The sequence below is a fragment of the Stegostoma tigrinum genome, chromosome 8, assembly GCF_030684315.1.
Source record: "Stegostoma tigrinum isolate sSteTig4 chromosome 8, sSteTig4.hap1, whole genome shotgun sequence".
Lineage (NCBI taxonomy): Eukaryota > Metazoa > Chordata > Chondrichthyes > Orectolobiformes > Stegostomatidae > Stegostoma > Stegostoma tigrinum.
This window is the reverse complement of record NC_081361.1, coordinates 36,145,877-36,164,960: the sequence shown is the minus strand read 5'-3', so window position 1 is coordinate 36,164,960 and position 19,084 is coordinate 36,145,877. Positions and strand designations below refer to the sequence as shown.

Genomic DNA, 19,084 nt, shown 5'->3' with positions numbered 1-19,084 from the left:
CTCCTCTGCACCTTTTCCAATGTTTCCACATCCTTCCTGTAATAGGGTGACCAGAACTGCATGCAATATTCCAAATGAAGCTGCACTTGCATTTTGTTCAGTTGCAGCATGACATCACGGCTCCGGAACTCAATCCCTCTACCAATAAAACCTAAAACACCGTAAGCCTTCTTAACAGCACTATCAACCTAGGTGGCAACTTTCAGGGATCTATGTACGTGGACACCAAGATCCCTCTGCACATCTACACTACCAAGAATCTTTCCATTGACCCGTTATTCTGCCTTCCTATTTTTCCTGCCAAAGCGAATCACCTCACATTTATCCATATTAAACTCCATTTGCCACCTTTCGGCCAAATTCTGCAGTTTATTCAAGTCTCCCTGCAACCTGCAACATTTTTCCACGCTGTCCACCACTCCACCGACTTTAGTGTCATCCGCAAACTTACTAACCCATCCACCAATGCCTGTGTCCAAGTCATTTATAAAAATGACAAACAGCAGTGGTCCCAAAACAGGTCCTTGAGGCACACCACTAGTAACCAGAGTCCAGGCTGAATATTTTCCATCAACCACCACTTGTTGCCTTCTTACAGAAAGCCAGTTTCTAATCCAAACTGCTAAGTCTCCCTCAATCCCATGCCTCTGTATTTTCTCCAATAGCCTACCATGTGGAACCTTATCAAACGCTTTACTGAAGTCCATGTACACCACGTCAACTGCCCTACCCTCATCCACATGCTTGGTCACCTTCTCAAAAAACTCAATGAGGTTTGTGAGACACGACCTGCCCTTGACGAATCCATGCTGACTATCTCCAATCAAATTGTTGCTTGCTCGATGATTATAAATCCTATCTCTTATAATCCTTTCCAAAACTTTTCCTACAACAGACGTAAGGCTCACAGGTCTATAATTACCTGGGTCATCTCTACTGCCCTTCTTGAACAAGGGCACAACATTTGCGATCCTCCAGTCCTCTGGTACTAAACCTGTAGACAATGAGGACTCAAAGATCAAGGCCAAAGGCTCCGCCACCTCCTCCCTAGCTTCCCAGACAATCCTCGGAAAAATCCCATCTGGCCCAGGGGATTTAACTACCTTCACACCTTTACAACACACACACTTGTAAAACCAACCTGCAGCCCCAAGGATGATCCATGAGTGCCATGCCATATGGGACATTGGCATCTGGTTCTTCTGTATCATGGAGATGGCACTGACTCGAGTGGTGATATCAGACTAGGCTACCAGGGTCTGCTGGTGTGGTCTCAAATGCTGGCCCTCTGCAAGAGGTCTGCTCTGCTTTGTACAGTCTTATTCACTAGGACCTCCTGGTCCCTGTCAGAAAATAGCAGTGTCACTTTTCTCTTCTCTGACAAAGTCCAGTTCCTTCATTGACTGAGAACAGCAGTCTCAGAATGCCAGTTCTCATCCAGTTGCCAGACAAGAGGCTTAGAGGCTATTGGGCAGCAAGTGTATTCCTGATTTTTAAGTCATTTAGTGAGAATGTAGTGAGGCCCTAGCTTGAGATGATGAATCCACACTTAGAGGTCTTAAAAGAATCTTTGGATGGACACTTAGTCAAAATCTTTTGGAAGAATGCCCATGAAATTTGAAACCTCAGAATAGCTGGAACATGAGAAACTAGAGTGCATTTCAGAGAGCTGTGGCATACTTGGTTTGATCCCAGATAATGATTAGATTAGATTCCCTACAATGTGGAAACAGGCCCTTCGGCCCAACAAGTCCACACCGCCCCTTGAAGCATCCCACCCAGACCCATCCCCCTATAACCCACACACCCCTGAACACTGAGGGCAATTTAGCGTGGCCAATCCACGTAGCCAGCACATCTTTGGACTGTGGGAGAAAACCAGAGCACCCGGAGGAAACCCAAGCAGGCACAGGGAGAATGTGCAAACTCCACACATGGATGGAATCAAACCTGGGTCCCTGGCACTGTGAGGCTGCAGTGCTAACCACTGAGACACCGTGCCACCCTAAATGTAAAGGAAATCTTTAGATCTCATGATGTATAAAGGAACTCTTGGGTTAGTAGTGCTTTCTTTGTTGAATTATATTTATTTCTGAAGTGAAGTTTGTTATTTTTAAAACCATGAAGTCTTGTGGCATAGTTCTTCCAGTTAATCACTTGGTGTTTGCATTTCTCTTTACCTGTTGATGGTCTCAATGGAACTTGTAACAGGTTGAATGCTACTTAATAGACATTGTTGGTAGCAGGGTGTTATGGTGTAGAGCATTCAACAACATATGAGACTAGTGGTGAGTTGGCAGGGAATACTGTTGGATACTGAAATTGCTAACTTTAACATGTGAGATTGCTGAAGCTCTTCCTGTCCTGTATTGATGTTCTTGAAGCCAGCGCTCCAGTTAATAACTTCTGACATTACTAATATGGACGTATGTCTGATAGGCCTCAGACTCCCAGCAATGTGACACATCTGCCCTCCTATTCATCTTTGTGAACACGATCTCCAGTGCATTCTTTGAGAACTGTGATTTTGCGCTTTTTGCCATTGCTCAAAGTATCACGGGTCAGACTGACTTTTGAAGAACCACATGCCATTTCTAGCAGCCTTACACCTCCCTTTGCAAGGTGCAGGTTGCTTTTAAGTAGCGCACATGAAATGGCATGAGTTGTACTGGCTGCATGCAGAAACCGTGGAAAGGATAAAGTAGCGACAATTTGACCCTTCTGTCTGCAGTGAAATGAATGGGTTAATTGAATGTTGCAACCCTCTCTACTTTGGGAAAGAACCAGCTAAGCCCCAGTGGTGTCATTATTTACGTGGATGTGTCATTTCTTTCCATTCTGTCGGAGTTGGTAATGCTGTTGTAATATAGTTTTCCACAGCATTTTGCATTTAAAATGGTCTGTTGCCCTTGGAAGAACATTACTTTCTCAGTGCAGTAGACACTGCATTTTACTCTTGTATTACTTACTTATGGCAGGAATCGAGGGAAACAGACATAAGAATGTACGCAAGAGACACAAAAAGACAGTGAAAATCCCGGAAGTTGCAATTATTTACAAAAAACAGATGTTGCTGGAAAAGCTCAGCAGTTCTGACAGCATCTGTGAAGAAAAAAAAATCACAGTTAATGTGCATCCAGTGACCCTTCCTCAGCCCCCATAAATTCCCTCCTTGGGTTAGCATGGGTTTTTTTCTGTTTTATTTTCTCCCTTCACTGTTTCTGTTGAATCCACACAGCGTCCTTGCACACTGAAGTCTCAAAAGTACTAAATCATCATCCAGAGCCCTGCTTTGTATTATTTATACATGAACCTTAATGGTCAAGTTATTTGACTGTTGGTAGCCATGGGTTCCTGTTTGAGTTCAATATTTGCACATCTGCACTTCTGGTAGGAATAGCTAGAAATCAATCTACCAGATTTTTGCTCCTTAACCCTGGGTCACTGAACTTAATCGTAGAGCTGACTGAAATCAGCTAACACTGTGAGGCTGAGGATTGCAGTCTCCCTGGTAAGTATGTCACGACTGGATAAACGTGCTGAGAACTAGAAAAGCTGGATAAGTTTAGTGCTAATCATGATCTGTTTCACGAATCCAATACATGTTGCATTGTTTCTCTATGGAATATTATCTTGCATAAAATAATCTGAATAGAAGGAACCTGTCTGGCAAATCCTGAATAAGGAATATCTGCCATTTGCTAATAGCTGGTTATGTGTAAAATGTGAACAATGAGGGAAAATAAAATCCGATTCATGCTGACACTTGCACAAGAAGCATCTGCTGACTAACATTTTGAGAATAATTATCTTTGATGATAACTATTTGCTTTTGCCTTTCCTCAGTTATTTACTAATGTTTCAACTTACCAGCACCAATTTTGCAATGTCAAATTAAATGTTGCTGTTCCTTGTATCCTCGTGATAGGTTGAAGATATTTTGCTTGACTAGACTGCCTAGAGCTTCTCTGTGTCCACATTTAATATTGCAGATAAGTTAATAAAGTCAAGGGGACCATGCAGTGTAGCTGTACCCAGAACTGTGTAACAGAGAGAAAAATAGAATTACAAGGAAAGATCTCAGATACTGGGGGTTTCCTTCCAGAACAGAGAAATTTGGAGGAGATTTAATGGAGATTTTAACTCTGGCATTTTCTAATAGTATTATGGCGATTTAAGATTAAATAGTGTTTGTGCATCACACACACAAATCAGTGACTCATCCCGATCCATCTTCTTGTACCTGTTCACACATTCAGTAGCCCCTTTTTATGAATACACTCTCCCCTCACCCACCCAAGCAGCCCTTTCCCCCACCTCAGCCTTCCTCCTGCCTCTCTCTAAGGAGTAACCCCTGTTCACAACCCTCCTCTCCCTTGATACTCCCCAAGCTCCCTCTCCTTTCCCCGTTGGCCATGCTGCTGGTACCTGTGAAGCCGAGTTGCTCTCATGGGCTCGGACGTCTGTACCTCAGGAAGATGCAATGCTTGAGGCTGCCACTCACCTCCCTGTCTCAGCTTCACGAACGTGCAGGCCTTCTTGTAGTCAGTGCTGTGCATGAGTTACTCCTACAGGCCTCTATGAGCTAACATGACACAGCTAAACATCCTGTGGCCAATCATACTCACTGCCAGTAGTGTTTTCTGAAGTTAGAAGAGCACTTTGGGCTCACCAGCCACGGTATCCCTTCTGGTGGAATTGTTTGGATGCTGGACTGCCCACCTCGTGGACACAGGTTGGGGTTACCCCCTACTACCCAGTCAAGGGGGCGTTCCAGACCCCAAATGTGACCTCTGCCACTTTGTACAGGCTGGTGATCCACTGTTTAGGCATTCTTCATGAAAAGGAAATGTGAAACTCTGGCTATTTATTCACTGCATTAATTGTTTCCTTTCCTTTCCCTTAAATAAAAAAAAACTTATAAATGCAGTGTTGTGAAATGTTTGTTACAGCTTCAGTAATTCATGCAACTTTATTCAAATAAGGAAAATGAAGTGTTCTTATTTGCGATAATGCGCAATTTTACAATTAAGATAAAATCACGATCTTCACTTGAGGGCAGATTGTTACCTGTGCAGCCTATATTTTTCATGAACGTCAAATCAGAGTTCAGCATCTCCGTCCCCATTTGAATGTTGTGACTTAGCAGAGTTGGTAATGGTTTTGTTGCATGCATATCAGTTACTAATGATATAATACAGGACAGCTTTTAAAATGGATAGAAATAATGGGAACTGCAGACGCTGGAGAATCCGAGATAACAAAGTGTGGAGCTGTATGAACACAGCAGGACGAGCAGCATCTTAGAAGCACAAAAGCTGATGTTTTGGGCCCTCTGTGTTCATCCAGCTCCACACTTTGTTATCTCAGCTTTGATAATGGATTGTTTGATTTTATGTTTCAGACCCTTGGCATTGAGATGAGGTCTCTGAGGGTCAAATGAACAAATTGTTTAGAGAGTTTCTCTTGGGCCCCAGAGGGTTACTGGTGAGACGATGTTGGTCGGTCATTGAATATTGTTATCATTAAAATTTTCAAAACAGCGAGTCACTGTATGGGAGGGATAGTAGGAACTGCAGATGCTGGAGGATCTGAGATAACAGGTGTAGAGCTGGATGAACACAGCTGGCCAAGCAGCATCAGAAGAGCAGGAAGGCTGCTGGCCTGCAGTGTTCATCCACTCTAAACCTTGTTATCTCAATCACTGTATGCTGCATCATTTAGCTTTTCGTTAGGATGAAAACAGCAATAGGAATGACAGAAAATTACTCATTAAAACACCAAACTACAGAATAGTTTGTTTTTTTTTCCAATGCCTGTGAGCACTGATACAGTTCACCATAGCGATAAAGCCCCAAGCTTATCAACATAATGACATGTTTATTCAACCGTGTATCTCATTGGATGTAACACAATCATACATCTGTTACATTGTCAGTTTTACGTAACTAAATAGTGCAGTACATACTGGATAAAGCTAATATTATTTAAGGGAAATATATTCTTTACCAAAAAAATCCTTCTCTTGCTGACAGTGTTATCAGACCTCCAATATCCCAAAATATATGCATTGATGATGTAAATGATTTTACCTGCTTGGATAAACAACTGGTAGTAACACTAAAAAGCTGGTACTGCTGCCTTAATTAAATGTATATTTTGGAAACAATTGCCAAATAATTTGCAATGCCCAAAAAGATTTTTCTTTTTAAGAACTGCTGATTTAATCCTTGTTCAAAATCCCTGAAGCTCCTTTGGCCAGAGAGCATGTTGTGTTAATTTCTATCATTTTCTTTCAGGTTACAGTGGCCTTGATAAGTTTCTTTGAAACAATGTTGCTGGCTTATCTCAGTTATAAGGTAAGCTTTTCCATTGGAAATGGTTGCTTGGCAACCCATTGCTTGCATGAAGTCTCCACATTCAGGGGATCTGTCAAATTGATTTTACTAGTTGGTCATGATGGAAAGGTCTGTAGAATTTGTATGAAATGAATGGACATGAGGGAATAATCGTTGCTGGTTCTGCTGCTAACTAGTAAATGAACTTAATTGTTTCATTTTACCACTTGGATGGCCAAAGTTTGCAAGTAGCTAGATGATAGTGGATTAAAATATTAAATAGTGCAAACTGTACTGTGTACAATGAATGTTAATTCTTGCCCTTGTGAATATAATAACAAATTATTAGGAACATATAAGGACGTGTTTTTCATTATTTTCAATAGCAAGCATTCCAGAAATAAACCTATGAAGAGCAGGAAACCAGAAGATTGTTAGCTTTGGTTTTTTTTGGCAATAAAAGAAATGAAATTGTGACTTAAGTGTATTTGGGCTCTGTTGTTAATAAATCTTGTTCTGGCAGAGGCAATTAAAGCAACCAGGTCGGAATTAATTCACTTGCTGAAAATTACATAATCTGGGGTCACTTATCCCATTAAATTGGCAAGTTTCTGACAGAGTTACATCTTCATTTTGATGTCCACACTGACAGAAAGGGCTGATTGGGAGTCAGAGTCTTAGAGAAGCAACAAAAAGAATATTCCAGAATGGTTCCAGTGACAGGGACTAGTCATGTAGATAGTAGGAACTGCCGATGCCGGAGAATCTGAGATAACATGGTGTGAAGCTGGATGAACACAGCGGGCCAAGCAGCATCAGAGGAGCAGGAAAGCTTGACGTTTTGGGTCGGGACCCTTTTTCAGAACTAGTTATGTGGATGGTTTGCCGAAACTGGGATTTTTCTCTGTATCCTTCTGGGATAGCAGGCGGTGACATTTAAATTCAAGGCATTCTGAAATCAAAAGCTAATCTAGTGGTGACTGTGTAGCCATTGTCAATTGGTATTAAAAATAACTCATCTAGTTCACTAATGAATGTTAGGGGAGGATATCTGTCCCCCTTGCCTGTTTTGGTATACGTGTGACTCCAGACTCTCAGCAATGTGGTTGCCCCTTAACCACCCTCTGAAGTGGCTGAGTAATTTGTGTGAAGTTGCTATTAAGTCCAAGCAAAAGAATGAAATTGGATAGGCAACCTTGGCACTGGAAACAAAAGTAGCAAACATGGCCCTGTCAGTCCTGCAAGGGCCTCTTGTTTTTTTCAGCCATCTGGAGAAAAGTATGAAGAATTAAGAGACCCGTTCCACAGACTGGTCGAAGTTCTGAGGAAGGCTCGCTCAACCCAAGACGTTAACTCTGATTTCTGTCCACAGATGCTGCCAGAACTGCTGAGCTTTTCCAGCAATTTCAGTTTTTGTTTCAATCAAACAACGGCCTGATACAGTCATACTCATGGAGACAGCTTGCAGATGCCACTGTCTTCAGCCTGGATATATCCTGACCCACCAGCAGGGCAGATTCACCAGAGTGGGTGGCTCTGGAACTAGTTTCCCCTGGGGTCCTTAATGTTGACTTTACACCCCTTGGCCTGATTGTCACGCCTCCATTCCCACTTGTGTTAAAGCAATCACTTGCGGCCCATTTCTGTTCCTCTGTAAGCATACAAGGGATCTAGAAATGGTCCCAACTTCCCTTTCCCATCTCCTGAATAGGAAAACCCAGCCTGAATTCTGTCTCTGCAGATTCTGCCAAAACTGCTGATTAATTGCTGCATTTTTGTCTTTATTGAATCTGTCATCAGCAGCGTTTTGCTTTTAAATGGCTAAATGTTAAGTCTCCTCAAGCGGAATTTAAAATCACGCAGAGCTTGGAGGCAAAGGAAGTAAAAAAGAAACTGTAGCTGGGTAGGAAGGGCTACAAATCAGAAGGCACCAATGAAGGAAACTGGCAAAGAAACTAGACACAATATGAGTAAGAACTTTATTATGTGACAACAGGTGAGGGGTGACAACATATTGCCTGAGAGGATGGGTGAAATAAATTCAATAGTTTATTTAAAAATAAAGTTGAATGAATAGATGAATGGGGAAAAAAAACAGGGATAAGGATAAAAGAGCCAGCATGGATTCAGTAGGCCGAATAGCCTCCCTTTGTACAGAATTATGATAGATTTCACCAAGGACTACATATATACACCAGCCAACTCCACTGGGAATTTTTGAAAGCAGTTTGCTACACTGCAATGCTCGGCATTTCAACCAGTTGAACTCCACTCTGCTCATTTGTTTAAGTGCTAATGTACAATAACGCAATTAATAGACTCAAGCACTGCTGAGCTAGGTGTTCCTTCTTCCTCATGGGCTGTTGAAATAAAGTTACTTTGTTGAAATAAGTCACTTTAAGTATGATGAAGTTTGGGTCTGGACAAACGATCAATTGAAATTTAATTATTCACACAAATTACACAGGCAAATTAGCACATTTTAAATCCTGAATTGTAGTTTAAATTTAATATGCCATTTCTAAACTTGAAGGTTGCTTGCACATCAAAGATGGGGTTGAGGGATTCTGGCTGGGGTTTAGTATGGATTTGAACGACCAAGTTTCCATTGGGAACTAAAGGCTTAATTTAGTTTTGAGCTTGCAGCGGTATGAGACCATGGAATTTTAAGTATTGCGCATCATTAATGTATCGCTAGTTCACTGCTTATACTCAGTGGTTCTTGGCCTCTGAGAAATCCTCCAGAGGAAGAAGGCAGCAATGCATGTAAATGATAGCACTGCTGGCTTTGGGGAAATTGCCTTTTATATGTCGAATAAAATCAGACACAATGGAGTCTGGGAATTAGAGTTTTGACATTTTCCCACATGTTTAGCTTCTGCTGGGCAAGTAGAGTCAAAATTGATTTTGTGCTTGTAGATTTATATGTTCTTCGAACTCTTCAAATCCAGAAGTGATTACATCAATGAAATGGGTTGACGGATGTACAGTTTTTCCTATTTCTTTTCCTCCAGTTTAACACTCCAATGCTCCATTAATGTCAATGACTTTTGTTTAACTGGTTAAGTGGTTGTGGAGTCACTTGAGAGACAAAGAAGTAAGCGCTGTTGCAGGCAGATTTTAATTGCCCATTTTTCTGCTTTGAGGCTAAAAATTGCAAAGCAGATTCACTCAGAAGACAATGCAAATAACTGGTAATTTGTGATGCTGTATTGAAGAGCATGACAGATTTAAACCACTGTTCCAAAGAGATGAAAAAAAAACACTTGCACAGCAATGAACTTCTTTATTGTTTAATAAATTTCACAGTTGATATTGTGTATGCAAAACTGCAGAAAAACGACCTGCATGGGATATTCATTTTACAGTGATACCATCTTAATTGTCAAAACAACAATATTTTACAATTGTAACCCTTGTGCATGTTAATTTGAAAAACAAAGGAATTATTTCCAGTTTAGGGGTGAGAACGCGACTTTATTTTGTGAGATCACCTGGCTGGACTTTGAAATATTTTAATAAATGGAAAGGTTAGTAATTTTTTGACAGTTGAAACTCATGTTAAACCCAATTCCCATGCCACCATAGTCTGCTGTGGTCAGTTTTGAGTTGTATCTTGCCTTGATAGAGGAAAAGAAGGATGTTCTGTTCCAACTTGGTTTGGAAATCAGTTTTAAAAACAGAAGTTGTAAACATATCAATAATTAACCGTCTTGTTCTGGAGGTCAATCCCTCTGCAGCGTTACGTGAATTAATTAAATATAAATTTTCTTTAAAACACAAGGCTACTAAAAGCCTTCAGTTAGCCACTATAGTCTGCCATGGACAATTCAGCGTCTTATTTTCCCTAGATAGGGGAAAGGGAGGGTTTTCTTTTCCAATTTGGATTGGAAATCTGTTTCAAGAATAGAAGTTGTAAGTATACAATTTGTCAACTGTCTCATTTTAGAGGTCAACCCCTCTGTGTCTTAAACATCTTTGGTTTCTCAAATATTTCAGTTACCAGAGATAGAAAATTGGCAATCAAGGAATGGAAAGTTTTTTTTAGGCTAAAATATTTATTCCCCCCGGTCACTTGTTAATGAGCAGTAAACTGGTCTCGATGTGAAATTAATAGTCCAACAAATACTAAAATGTAATAATCCTAACTACTTCCACTAAACATCATGAGATTAAAAGTTGAATTGGACAGTTTGACTCACAATATACTTTGATGCATAACAACTGTGATTTTGCATCAAAGTAAAAATCTGTGGAATAACTCTCATCACTGAAATCCAAATTCAGTAAATAGTGAGAAGGTGAGATCACTTCAGAATTATTTTTGCACAGCTGCATGGAGAATTGCTACAGGTGTGAAGTAACACTTCAAATTATCAAGTCTCCCTGGAATGTTTTAAACTCCATTTGTTCTGCTTTCATTGTCGGAATATAACCCCTGTGTCAATTGAAGTGGCATTTGGATACTGGTGAACAGAGCTCTGTCTATGACAAACTTAATCTTCCCTAATCTGACTCTCGAAACACCGTAGGTCAGTTGTGCCACTTCCTGTGTCCTTCAGTAGCTCAAGGAGACTTTGAAAATCACAAGCTGTTTGCTATTGAAATTACTAATCTGTTGGCTTCAATTAGCTACACATTGTCGCTTACAACTTGCAAGAGTTGAAATTAGCTAACATACTGATTAAATTGTCCCACAAGTGGTCTTGTAAATTGACAAGATTTTTGTTTTGAAATGATCGTCTGATGCTTCTACAATATCAGTTTACAAGCTAAGCTTATAATATGATTGCTTCACGACTTGATAGAAGAGGTTTTATCTCTTCCTGCTGCTGAGAGTATGCTCATGGGGTTGCAGCAAATGGAGTCCCTGTACTTAGTGGTGTCGGAGGCAACCTTGCATGGCATATGTTTTTGTGAAATTCGACACCACCAGCAGAGTTAGCATTCACTCATTGCTGGTTTTCTCTGGTTTTGTGAGATCATCTTGCTGGAATACTTTAATAAGTGGAAAGGTTAGTAATTTTGCAACGGCTGAACTGGTGTTAAATCTGATTCAGTATGTCACCACAGTCTGCCATGGTCAATACAGCACCTTATTTTCCTCAGATAGGGGAAAGGGAGGGTTTTGTTTTCCAACTTGGATTGGAAATCTGTTTCAAGAATAGAAGTTGTAAATTTGTTAACTGTCTGATTTTAGAGGTCAACCCCACTGCAGCATTACTATATAAAGTAGTAATATAATTGTGCTGCCATACATCTATCAAATTCATTAATATAGAGAGGTTGCAATAAAGTTTTACTGGAAGAAAGAGGAATCTCACTGACATAATGGAAAAAGATATGATGAAAAATTAAAGCCAAATTTAATTTTGGCATGTCATACAATTATCTTACTCCTCTGTATGGGAGCAAATCCAATAAATTGGGCTCTGCTCTGAATTCAGTTACTCAATTATAGATTATTTGCAGACAGTGATATCAAAGTAAAATTGTACTCAGTTGTAATCTTTTTGGTGAACAGCTATTATGGGGATTTAAGTCTCAATATAAGGTATAATATATTTGCATAGCCCATTAGTTGGTAGTTGGATCACTGGAATCTCTCTTGCTCCTTTGGTGACTGATTATGTCAGTCCCATCCTGTTTTCCAAAACCAAAATGTTAGTGACTTTGCTGAAACTACAGGCTATAAACTTTATGGATTGGTTTCAGTTTGGAAGGGAATATAATTATTGTCCATTTGCAGAATGTAGATTGTTAAGCTAATTTTTCAGCTCTACACTGTGCGGCTGGTGCTGCGTAGAACCTCTGTATGGCTACGCAAGGAACAACTGTATTGCATAATAATACGAGGTCAGTGAACTTAAATAATTTCATGGTGTTCCCACTACTTATTAGGTGTTGTGCCAGGGCCGTAATGAAGTGTTAAAAGCATGAATCATTATTATTATCTCTGAGTTCCAGGAGGGAGCTATTGTTGAAGCAGCAGAGTGTGAGTAAGGAGAAGAAAGTGCCAGGGGAATTGCAGGAGTCAGAACTTCTTGGTCAGAGGGCAGCCTCGAGGCCACTTTCAGTTGCTGAACTAACTCACAGCAGATTTTGACTTCAGCGATTCAATCTGGAATTAAAGCTCACCTCTATTTTCTTTAATTTGTTCACTGCATGTGGGCGATGCTGGCAAGGCCAGTATTTATTGTTCACCCATAATTGCTCAGTGAGCTATTAAGAGTTAGCCATATTGTTGTGGGTCTTCAGTCACATGTAGGTCAGATCAGGTAATGAGGACAGATTCCCTTCCAGAAAGACATTAGTTAACCACACGTGCCTGTGTGACAGTTGACAATGGTTGCAATTAGGCTAGATTTTTAATTTCAATTTTTTAATATAATTTAAATTTCATTGTCAACCAGGGTGGGATTGAAACTGATGTCCCCATGACATTATCCTGGGATTCTGAATAAATAATTTAATGACAATACCACTAAGCCACCCATTCTTCAAACAGAGACCGTAAAACAATCACGGATTGCCATGAAAACATAGGTGGGTCATTTATGTCACTTAGAGAAGGAAACCTGCTGACATGTGACACCAGATGGACTACAACCTGGTTGGTTCTTAATTCCCTCTGAAATGGGCCCAGCAAGCCATTCAGCTGTTATCAAACCACTCCAGAAAAGCCAGAAAGCAAAGACATTAACCTAGGCATGAGATGCATAGCTGGGTAACTCTGCAAAATCCCCGTTACTCACATCTGAGGGCTTGTGCCACAGTCAAGGGAGCAGCCCCACAAACCATTCAAGCTACAAATAGAACATAGAACATTACAGCACGGTACAGGCCCTTCGGCCCTCAATGTTGTAACGACCTGTCATAGCGATCTCAAGCCCATCTAACCTACACTATTCCATGTACGTCCATATGCTTATCCAATGACGACTTAAATGTACCTAAAGTTGGCGAATCTACTACCGTTGCAGGCAAAGCGTTCCATTCCCTTACTACTCTCTGAGTAAAGAAACTACCTCTGACATCTGTCTAATATCTTTCACCCCTCAATTTAAAGCTATGCCCCTTCGTGCTCGCCATCACCATCCCAGGAAAAAGGCTCTCCCTATCCACCCTATCTAACCCTCTGATTATTTTATGTTTCAATTAAGTCACCTCTCAACCTTCTTCTCTCTAATGAAAACAGCCTCAAGTCCCTCAGCCTTTCCTCGTAAGACCTTCCCTCCATACCAGGCAACATCCTAGTAAATCTCCTCGGCACCCTTTCCAAAGCTTCCATATCCTTCTTATAATGCGGTGACCAGAAGTGTGCACAATACTCCAAGTGCGGCCGCACCAGAGTTTTGTACAGCTGTAGCATAACCTCTTGGTTCTGGAACTCGATCCCTCTATTAATAAAAGCTAAAACATTGTCTGCCTTCTTAACAGCCCTGTCAACCTGGGTGGCAACTTTCAAGGATCTGGGTACATGGACACCGAGATCTCTCTGCTCATCTACACTACTAAGTATCTTACCGTTAGCCCAGTACTTTGCCTTCCGGTTACTCCTACCAAAGTGCATCACCTCACACTTGTCTGCATTCAACTCTATTTGCCACCTCTCAGCCCAGCTCTGCAGCTTATCTATGTTTCTCTGCAACCTACAGCATCCTTCGTCACTATCCAGAACTCCACCGACCTTAGTGTCGTCTACAAATTTACTAACCCATCCTTCTATGCCCTCATCCAGGTCATTTATAAAAATGACAAACAGCAGTGGACCCAACACCGACCCTTGCGGTACACCACTAGTAACTGGTCTCCAGGATGAACATTTCCCATCAACTACCATCCTCTGTCTTCTTTCAGCAAGCCAATTTCTGATCCAAATTGCTATATCTCCCACAATTCCATTCCTCCGCATTTTGTACAAAAGCCTATTGTGGGGAACCTTATCGAACGCCTTGCTGAAATCCATATCCACCACATCAACCGGTTTACTCTCATCTACCTGTTTGGTCACCTTCTCAAAGAACTCAATAAGGTTTGTGAGGCACGACCTTCCCTTCACAAAACCATGCTGACTATCCCTAATCAATTTATTCTTTTCTAGATGATTATAAATCCTATCCCTTATAACCTTTTCCAACACTTTACCAACAACTGAGGTAAGGCTCACTGGTCTATAATTACACTTTGACTTGTTCATGCTCACAGAATCCTACCTTCAGGAAAATGTTCAACACATCACCATCAAGTTCTATCCCACTAGCAGCACAAACTCCCCAGGGCTGCTGGCACAATGGCCTACAATGTGAAGGGGCTTGGCCTAGATATCCTCAATGTTGATGCCTCATGGTATCGGGTTAAACGTGGGAAACCTTTTGATTGCTATCTATCAATCTCCCCCTTCAGCTGATGGATCAGTGCTCTTACATGTTGAAGACCAATTGGAGGAAACACTAAGAATGGCAAAGGTGCAGAGTGGCTCTGGGTAGGGGACTTCAATGTCACCAAGAGTGGTTTATTAAGACCATGAATAACAGAGTTGGCTGAGATCTAAATGACCTAAGTCTGTGTCGGCTGGTGAGGGACCTAAAAAGAGAAAAAGCCTATTATCCTTATTCTAGCTGTCACAGGTACATCGATCCATGACATGATTATGAAGAGTCACTATTGCATGGTCCTTGTAGAGATCAAATCCCATCTTCATTTTGAGGATGCCGTCTCTCATGTTTGGCACCACCACTGCACACAATGGGATTGATTTTGAACTGTGAGCCATCAGCATCAGGTGAATTAACTTCAAACACAATCTGTAACCTTATAGTTCAGCACAGTTTTCCCCTCTACAATTACCATCCAGAGTTGGCAACACAAAGGTATGCAGTTGGGAAGGAGTTGCCCTGGGCATCCTCAATATTGAATCTGTAGAGATGATGGCTGGGGATATTGTCACATGAACGTTAATCCAAAGGTCCAGGTGACTTGGCAAATTGTGGAATCTGAATTCAATAAAAATATGGAATTAGAAATCTAATGATGAGCACGAAACCATTGTTGATTTCTCAAAAATCTAACTTATTGTTGTCTTCAGAGAAGTCAACTCGCTACTACCTTCTCAAGAGCAACCAGGAATGAGCCATAAATGTTGGCTCAGCAATGCCTACATCCCACACACAAGAAATAAAACTAGGAGAATCATCTATGATTTAATGAAGAGAGTCTTATCCTCCAATGCATATCTTCAGCAGTAGGAACCATCCTAAACAATGACCAAGCTGGTTTCAGGGTCTTGGCATAGGTGACCAAATTTTTGCAGTGACCATTTACATCAGAAATGGTTTCCATAAGAACCTGAAGACAGGTAGTGAGTTACTGACCTTAAAGCTACCCGTGATGCATCGTGGCTCACCAGCCTGCTCAGACTGTTTCCAACCTGATCTGGGACAGTTGATAAAAACACACTTTTGCAGTAGGTGGTTAGAGTCTATCTTGACCAAGGGCGAAGTGCATGGAGACGTCTATCCAATGGCCTACTGCAAAGTGCAATGCTAGCCCCAACTCTGTTCTGTTTATGCACAAATAAGCTGCCAAATGCTACATCTCACGAGTTCATCCAGGCTGATGACATCTGGTGTGCTGCACAAGCGCCAGCCTTCCATGTCCTTATAGACCCTTAACAAAGATGTTACAAAATTGAATGCCCACAACAAAACTGGGTTTGAATCTCTCAGAACGTATCCAACATATTGAACCACCAGAATGCCAGTCTCAAAAACAGTGCTTACCTCTATGAATAGCCAAAGATTAAAGCATGCTCTGAGCCCAAAATATTTGTGTGCAACTCAAGGTAAGACATTGTTCTTCTGGGAGCATCCAAAAGAAAGAAGCATCACAGGTCCATATCAGAAACAACCTGTGCACCAAACTTGCTGGCTCTACATGGCACAGTTTTCTGGTCCTCTGCCATACCACAGTTGTGTGCGTTCACCATAGGACACATTGCACTGACATTCAGTTGAAGGGGAAAATACACATCATAATATGAGCCCTTACTCAACGCTACCCCCTGATTCCTTATCCACGTGACCAATACTACCTCCTCTGTACATCTGCTGATGGACTAAAATCAGCAGGCAACTTGAAACTATCCATGTGGATCTCATTTCTTTTCCTTAACAACCTGTTCAATCCACTTACTGTCCATCTTCTATCTTGGTGTCCCATTTGGAGCATCCTTCCTGATTAAGATGCATTAGCATCATTTTTTAGATTAAGGAATGGGAAACACAGAAATCACTACAAATTCTGTGTGACAACTCATACGTTTGAATGGCAGGCTTTAAAATTACCATAGGGAAAGTAATCCTTGCTAAACAGATACAAGACAAACTTGGGCCCCTGTGCAGCCAAATTCCTCCATTGAAGCCACCATATCAATCACTTACATAATTGTCAAACAGTATTGCACATTACCAAGGCAAATCTTCTCTACAGATTAAATGGTGGTCATTGCAGGTAAATGGACTAGTACTAAAATTGGAAGAGCTGTCTCACAGGTGAGTCAAGTCTGACATAGTCATACTTGCAGAATGATACCTGTCAGGTAACCATCACCACCTTTTGATATGCCTTGACGCAGCAGTAAGGCAGACCCAGCACAGGTGGCAGCACAGTGGTATACAATCAGGACGGAGTCACCCTGAGAGTCCTTAACATTGACTCTGGACCCCATCAAGTCTCATGGCCTCAGGTTGAACATGGGGAAGAAACTTCCTGCTGATTACCGCACACTGTCCTCCTCAGCTGATTAATTAGTGCTCCATCACGTTGAACCACACTTGGAGGAAGCGCAGAGGATGGCACAGGCACAAAATGTACTCTTGGTGGGGGTTTCAAAATCTGCCATGATGAGTGGTTTGACAGCGCTACTTATTGAGTTGGTTGGGTTGTAAAGGACATAACTGCCAGACTGGGTCTGCAGCAGGTAGTGAGGAAACCGAAATGAGGGAAAAACAGGCTTAACTTTATTCTCACCATTCTGCTGGCTGCAAATACATATTTCCATGACAGTATGAGTAAAAGTGACCATCGCACATTCCTTTTTGAGACAAAGTCTCACCTTGGGCAGCACAGTGGCTCAGTGGTTAGCACTGCAGCCTCACAGCGCCAGGGACCTGGGTTCGCTTCCCCCTCGGGTGACTGTCTGTGTGGAGTTTGCACATTCTCCCTGTGTGTGCGTGGGTTTCCTCCGGGTGCTCCGGTTTCCTCCCACAGTCCAAAGCTGTGCAGGTTAGGTGGATCGGCCATGCTAAATTGCCCATAGCGTTCAGGGGTGTGTGGGTTATAGGGGGATGGGTCTGGGTGGGATGCTTCAAGGGGTGGTGTGGACTTGTTGGGCTGAAGGGCCTGTTTCCACACCATAAGGAATCCAATCTAATCTTCACATTGAGAATGCCCTCTGTCATGTTGTGTGACACTATCACTGAAATAAATGGGTCAGACTTCAAACAGATCGAGCAACTCATGACTGGGCATTCATGAGGTGCTACGGGTCATTAACAACAGAATTGTACTTTGATACAATCTGCTACCTTATGGCCAGTATATCCCATATTCAACCATTACCATCAAGCCAGGGGATCAACTCTGGGGGTTCAATGGAGTGTGCAGGAAGGCACGCCAGGAGCAGCACCAGTCATACCTTAAAATGATGTGAAGGTGAAGCCACCAACAGGACTAAGCAGCAAGGATAGACACAGCTCGGTGATCCCACAACCAAAGAATCAGCTCTGCATTCCTGCCACATCCTGTTGTGAATGGTGGTGGACAATTAAACAACCCGCTGGACGGAGAGGCGCCACAAATATTCCCATCCTCAATGATCGAAGTGTCCACCAAATCAGTGTAAAAAATAAGACTGAAACAGTTGCAGCAATATTCAGCAAGAAGTGCTGAGTAGATAATCCATCTCGGCTCCTCCAGTGGTTCCCAGCGTAACAAATTCCAGTCTTCAGCCAATTCGATTCAGTTCATGTGATATCAAGAAATGGTTGGAAAGGCTATGGGCCACGTCAACATTCCGGCAATAGTACTGAAGGCTTGTGCTCTGGAACTTGCAGCTCTGTGTTACTATCACTGAATCTCCACTATCAACATCCTGAATGTTATTATTGACCAGAAACTCAAGTGGTCTGACTGCATAAACATAGTGGCTGGGAATACTCCAGCAAATAATTCATCTCCTGACTTCCCAAAGCCTATCCATCACCTAATTGGCACAAGTCAGGAAGGTGATGAATTACTCCCCACTTCCTGGTTGGGTACAGCTGTAATAACACTCATAAAACTTCATACCATCCAGGACAAAGCAGCTTGCTTGACTGGCAGCGCATCCAGAAGCATCCAGTCCCTCCACCACTGATGCTTAGGAACAGCAGTGTGTACTATCTACAAGATGTACTGCAGAAGTGCACCAAAGATCCCCAGACAGCATCTTCCAAACACACAGTCACTTCCATCTAGAAGGACAAGAGCTGCAGATACATACCCCACCGCCTGAGAGATCCCCTCCAAGCCACTCACCATATTGTCTTGGAAATATATCACCATTCCTTCGCTGTCACTGGGTCAAAATCCTGGAATTCCCTCCCTACAAGCATTGCCTGTCAATCTATAACACATGGAGTGCAGCGGTTCAAGAAGGCAGCACACCATCACCTTCTCAAGGGCATCTAGTGATGGGCAATAGA

The 19,084-nt window shown here is 41.9% G+C and overlaps 1 protein-coding gene across 1 annotated transcript in view; it reads left to right on the top strand.

Annotated features, from left to right (window-relative positions):
• Positions 1 to 19,084, top strand: part of kcnt2 (potassium channel, subfamily T, member 2) — a 702,110-nt gene that overhangs the window by 285,436 nt on the left and 397,590 nt on the right. The window contains exon 8 of the mRNA XM_048538622.2: positions 6,300 to 6,359. Within this exon, the coding sequence (XP_048394579.1) occupies positions 6,300 to 6,359 (60 nt within the window). The remainder of the gene's footprint in view (positions 1 to 6,299; positions 6,360 to 19,084) is intronic.